Source organism: Rhagoletis pomonella, unplaced genomic scaffold (assembly GCF_013731165.1).
Source record: "Rhagoletis pomonella isolate Grant_MI unplaced genomic scaffold, Rhpom_1.0 Rhpom_scaffold_00001, whole genome shotgun sequence".
NCBI lineage: Eukaryota > Metazoa > Arthropoda > Insecta > Diptera > Tephritidae > Rhagoletis > Rhagoletis pomonella.
Window position 1 is genome coordinate 61,576,011 of NW_023458555.1, and position 6,622 is coordinate 61,582,632.

Below are 6,622 nucleotides of genomic sequence, written 5' to 3' on the forward strand. Positions count from 1 at the left end.
CCTGATCATACATACTTGTCATCGTATCGCTTTGTACCTCATCAGGATGCAACTATGCAGCGTAAAATCATGGAAAACCACAAGAAGCATGTGTACGTATAATTGTTGTGTTTAATAAAACAATAGGTATTTTTGCTCACAGAAAGCGACGAATGGTTGATGAAGCGGATTCTTCTCGTGTGTATTGATTAGGTCGTGCGATATATAGGGTTATGCCACCTAACCACCTTTTGACTTATTTAACCTAAGTAGTCCACCTAATATTTTATGCTACTGTATATGTATTAGCAGCGCATATGTGCTTTCGAAAGTATGAATCCTCATACATATGTACACAGAAAAAAAAAGCTGGTAATATCAAGCAAAGTATGGGTTGATTTAACCAAAATTGCGGTCAATTCTTATCCATGATTCAAACCTGTTAATTCAACTGTATTAAAACTGTTAACCCGAAAATAACAGTTTATAGTAGTGAAAACGAAAGAAAGCTGCTTTTTCATATTAACAGGACCCTGTTAAATCAACATATTTCCGTCACTTTGTAGGTGAAAGTTTAGACTGTTTGAACAACAGTGATTTCTGTTGTCTTAAAAACGACAGTATTATGTGTTAAAATAAAGAAGATTTCTGTCATCGCAGTTTTCGCAATAGAAATAACAGATAGTCTGTCGTATTTAGAACACCTACGATTGCTGTTGAAATAACAGATAGTCTGTCGTCTTTAGAACACCTACGAATACTGTTGAAATAACAGTATAATCTTTTGTTTCCAAAACTACAGTAATATCTGTTGAAAGAGCAAAATGCAGTTAAATACAGTTTTAAATTTTTTTTATTTATAAAAAGTTTTTATTATTATACATAATATAAAAATTCTATTGTAATTTTTTTTAATAATATATATGAGTATGTATTTGTAAAAGTTACAATGGTTTTAGTCGTATATAAGATGAACCATTTAGCATTGTATGAATATTTAGAGGAAAACTTATAAAATTTTTAATTTCGTTTACCACAAGTACTTGAGTATTTTTTTTAGTAAGAAGAGCTTGGTAATGTTCATCATAACGTACACTTTTTTGTTTAAATCGATAGCTAAGTATTCAATTTTATGCACATGTAACTTCTTGTTCAAAAACAAGCATAGATAAAAATTACTTTTATATAAAGTTCCTTTGTACAAAATTTCTTTTAAAAAGATAAGGTTTTTGACGTCGAAATGCAGTTGTATGAAAATTTTTACATGTTCTGAAATTTCTTCATAATTGATGGCTATATTATACGTAAATTCAAGTGGAATGCAACATTTAAGTAAAAAATTAGAAAATTGATAAGACACTTTTTTTAGCGAGGGAGTACGCGCCATTACGTCTTGAAGTAATATTACTCATATACTTTTTTAGTGATGTATGCTTTGCTTCATATCGCATACACCACATTTTTCTTAATGGTCCTGCCATTTTAATAATATTCGCATAATACACCATAAAATGGGGTTTGGGTTTTAATTTTCCGAAACATTTTACATAAAGTTTATGATGTTTGAATATATTTTGCTGCAAAGTCTCTATATTTTCATCATTTAAAGAAGAAAGAAGGCATAAATCTGTTAACTTTACAAGAAAGGTTATTAGTTTCCATACTTTATCATTTCGAGGAACTTTATCGCCAATAATTAAAGGAAAAATAAGTAAAAATTCCGATGCTGTCATTCTAATATTTCCTCGTCTCAAATTATGCAAAGTCAATGGGCAAGCAATTTCAACTTCTAGCTCCCCATACGGAAATACCCTTATACGCATGTTTAAAAAATCTATAGTAAAGTATTTCTTTTCTAAAAAATATTAAATGCTTTTGCTAAGTTTGTAACGGCATACCCCTTCAAAAATAACAGTAATTAAAAGTTTTCAGAAATACCTGTTTCCTTTGTATTATTCGTTTCTAAGTCAGTTGTATAGTTATCTTAATTTCTTAAAAATGTTATGTATTCTTTTGCATCTGTTTGCGTATCTTCTTTTCTTCTACTACATAAACGGCAGTATTTGTTGGACTGAAAGATTAAGAAAAACCAAGAATGGTTTTAGACCTAAATTATCCCCTAATATTAAACCTAAAACGAAATATACATGGTAAGTACTTCCACTGCAATTAATTTGAATTCCTTCCTCTTCTAAGTGCCTTATTTCTTCTTTAAGTGCATACAACGCTTTGTTAGATTTCAACACTTTTCGCCAAAACTTCGATATTTTTATTGTATCCTTGAGAAGTGTGTCAACTTCAGATATTTTTCTTATGCAAAATCTTAACTTAAATACATATGCCTCTGATTTTAACTCTTTTAAAACTGTATGGCCTGAAAAATTTTTTTCTGCTATTTCATTGTTTACAGTATGTGTATAAAATTGTTCAAACATATAATTTTCAGTTAAATATTGTGTAAATTTATGTTCCGTTTGTATTTTTTTGAAGGGTTTGAGATGATTTGAAGGATGTTTTGAATTTCTGAAATCTGTGTAGGATTTGAAATACATGTCGTGACACTTGAAACAATTATTTTACAAAAATTTGTTATTTTGGATTGAATATCCAAAGCGTCCTTACGTGGGAAATTTTCTTTTGCGTACAATTCAGATGTTAAGGTCATAGCAGTTTTATGAATTTCATTCGAAAAGTCAAAGTTAGAATTAACAATTTTAAGTTTTTCATTATTGTTATCTACAGATCCAGAAAAGTTTGGCAGCGATGCTAAGGAAAATTCAAAGTTATTTTTATGCTCATTATAAAAGTTCAAGTTTCCATTCTTCTCATGGTGTAAATTTAAGTGTTTTGAAAACGAGTATTTGCTTGAGAAATGCTGAAAACAATTTTTTTGACAACACTTAAAAACTCCATAGCTTTTTAACTTATGAAAATCTTAGAAGTGTTTCAAGATTTCCTTAACACTTCATAACTTTTTACTGTACACGAAACATGAAACATCTTTAATTAAACTATTAATTATCTATTAAAAGCGTATTTAAGTGAGAAACTAGGCCAGATATTTTTGGTGAATATTCGTACTTTGGAGTTTTAATCTTATAAAAAAACGTTTGTATGAAATTCCACACGCCTTTACAATAAATCGGGTATTGAAAATTTAGAACATGAAAAATTTTGAGGCACATATCCAAGCTCTTAACGGAGGATGAAAACTTGAACTTCAGTCCGTCACAATATACATAAAATTCAGTAACTTTAATTAAACTTTCACCTACTACAACAATTATTGGCTGCAATGTACAATTTTGGCGCTCAAAACGGTGCCTCATATTTAAAATTTCTTCCTCTAAAGTTGACGTTGACAAAATGCGCAAAATAAAGCTGTTCATGGCTTCACTTATGGTCACCTTTTTCAGCTTCCCATTATGTTTGTATTTAGCAGTAGGAGTTATTACAGCATTAAGTAATAATGCTATAATGCAGTTTCTTGAATCTAGGTGTGAGTGAAAAATAATAATTAATGTTCAATAACCGCTTGTACAAAAAACATACTTACTTTCATCTATTGATTTGTACTCAAGCTTAGCAAAGAGGTCCCTGGATACTTTGTCCTTTATTTCGTCATTAAAAATTTTGAGGACGTGTAAAAAAAGAAAAATTCGTTTTTTTAAACATCATATGAAAATCGCATTCGATCTGAAATCATATCACATATTAACGTCACAAGTTATATAACTTTACAGTGTTGTTGGATTTAACAGAAAATGGAATTAAAATAATGCTATTTTCCATATTTGAAATGTTATTATTTTACGAATCAAGACAAGTTATAACTATGTAGTCGAATAATCGGTTATCGAAAAGCAAACGTTGTTACAAAAAAAACGTATTTTTACTCACGAGCATTAATCGCCTTAGCCAAAATCAGGGCTGCAAAATAACGTTATTTTTTTTATCAAAAAAACGAAAACAAATCGCTTTTGTTTTGTACATCAAAAACGTTAACGTTATGTTTCGTTGAACATCAAAAAATATCAAACAAAGTTTTCGTTTTAAGCATAAGATTATCAAAAAAGTTATTTATAAAAAATGTGTTTCTCTTGTATTCAAGTTATATGGCAACGTTCAAATTCGAAAATATAAGAGAAGACTGTTGAAACAAAATCAATATTAATGGCTGCGTTTCTTTATACATTCCGGATAATCCCATTTCACAGCCGGAATAAACAGAATGCGTTTGAAATATACGTCAACATATCATCAGGAACGTTCTAAAGAATAAATAAACAAAAAAGTTTATTCCAAACGTTCAGAATGAATAAAGAAATGCAGCCAATATTTCTTTTCGAAATGAATTTTTTTGTAACATTTGTTGATACTCAACGAAAAATTTTTTTTGTTCTTTTGTGATAATCGACAAATACGAATTTTTTTTGTAATTTTATTTTAATAACGAAACGAAAATTGTTTATATAATTGTGCAGCCCTATTTAAAATAGGGACTGTCGAGGCGGTTATTGTTTGTGATTATAAAGATATCTACCAGCTTCGGTCCTAGGGTGGCATTCTTATAGAGTGGCCACTCGGAAATCAAATCCACAATACCTAATACCATGTCCCCACCGGAGCTAACCACGTAGTTATGGCTATTGAGTTGGTTATCCCAATAACCCACTTGATTTAGCGTAGTTTCGCCATATAAAAATGACAGCACTTAACCATTTCCCTGAGATGGTTAAAGCTAACCAACTCGAAACCACGTCGAAAGTCTGATACAACCCTGTGTTTTCCCGCCATCTGTGGGTCATTAGCGTCAAAATGTAAAAAATTCGTTCCCTACTAGTGTTTGGACTCAACTAAGATCAGATTAGATTTACTCCGGTTTTTGAAAATTTGAAATCTACTCCTCTACTCCGCTTGACTTCAAGTCTATTTCGTTTTTTTCATTCATGTTATGCCACTCTTGGGGCCGTTTTTTGAGTGTTCACCACCGGTTTCAGTAAAGAAATGAAAGTTAGCCAAATCTCACTGTTAAAAAGTAACTGTTTCATAGCAATGCGTCAAATGCGTTATTTTTTGATGTATGGCTGTGCAAATTGGCGGATGCAGAACTTTACTTAAGTTGTTAAAAAATATATGTATAATGAAATTTATATAAAGTAGAAAAGGTTTGCTCTTTAAAAAATTAAGTGTTAGATACGTTCTACTTTATAGAAAATGCTAAAAATTACCTAAATATGTAACATATTATCCTTACATTGCCTCGCGTTCTTATTTTGCATGAATAGAAAACATTTAAGTCACACAATTAATTTTAGAAACGAAAATAAAAAATTCAATCTATGTAGTACGGAAAATTTGTTTTTGCTCTGACTTTTGCAGCGATTTAGTCCTGAATCGAGTTTCGCGGTACGAACACTGTTCTTTACATTTGTACTGTTTTATAAACCTCAAACCGCAGTGTGAACAGCAATAGTTAGTGATGTGGTTAAGTTCGATTTGAGATGGTTAACTTTTTGGTGGGGACATGGTATAAGTCGATTATGGATTTTCTCCTTGCTGCGAAGGTTCGCCTACACTTTTCCTCCAGTGGCGAATCATTGTATTTCAGCCAAGCTTTTATGATGTGCAAAACGTTGTCATCTACTTCATCGCAGGAGCTTTCACTGTCTTCGCAGAGCGACTCAGTACCAGCCATGGTGCTGGAAGAACTTGCTAGTGATAATCTACGCTTTTTCCGGACAGTGAAATAGCGGTCGTAACGTTTTCCGGAAGGTTTTGTACCACGCCGACAAAAGTATGTAGCCTGTAAAACATTATGATTTTGTAAATAATGTTAAATATTAGTAAGTATATACTCCCACACTTTCTCCACGAAAGTGTGGGCAAATACAATCTGCCAAAGCCTCCATGTCTTTAATCAATAGTTTCTGGCCACCGGCAAGGCAATTATCTATAATACAATTCAAAATTTCTTGCTGATGCTTTGGCGCTAATGTTTTATTGCTGCAGTAGTATTCCAAAGCATCTTGACCAGCTGGTGTTGTCCGAAAATAGCTCGCAAATCCTTATAAAAGTACGAAGCAATAAACACGTACATACATTAGCGTGGTCCCAAAATGTATGTGAAAAAGTAAAATCGGAATTTTGTTCTATTGTTCTAAACCGAAAGAAAAATTTCAGCGCTTTGAGCGATCTCTAAATATTTTTTGATTTCAAAATAGAAAATAGGGGTAAATTTTTTCCGATATAGAACAATCCTAGGGCGCGGAGCATTAAAACTAAAAATAATATCTGTGCATTAAAAGCGTTATTTCGGAGAATTGGAGACTCCAAATTACTTGCCAACGAGTTCTGAAAGATAATTTCAATAACATTGTTTTAATTAAGATAATTTTTGAATTTATACCAGTCAAAATTTTTAAATGGTTTTAAAATAGTACAAAAGTATTTAAAACATTTTACAAATGTGTTTATAAAATAATATACACACATTCACACATACACGTTAATCAGTAGTTTAGACCGAAACTTATCTTTTACGCCTAAATCCTTTACATCAGGGAAAATTTTGTCCAAATCTGATTCCGTCAAAAATTGAAGTTCCTCCTTTCAAATGCCCGCTTCTGCGATATAGTATATA

At 31.3% G+C, this 6,622-nt stretch overlaps 1 protein-coding gene across 20 annotated transcripts in view; it reads left to right on the top strand.

Annotated features, from left to right (window-relative positions):
* LOC118746855 (FERM, ARHGEF and pleckstrin domain-containing protein 2) overlaps positions 1–6,622 on the top strand; it is a 491,681-nt gene that overhangs the window by 275,637 nt on the left and 209,422 nt on the right. For all 20 annotated transcript variants that reach the window (XM_036480813.1, XM_036480822.1, XM_036480830.1 and 17 more), the window contains one exon: positions 1–92. In XM_036480813.1, coding sequence (XP_036336706.1) covers positions 1–92 — 92 coding nt within the window. The remainder of the gene's footprint in view (positions 93–6,622) is intronic.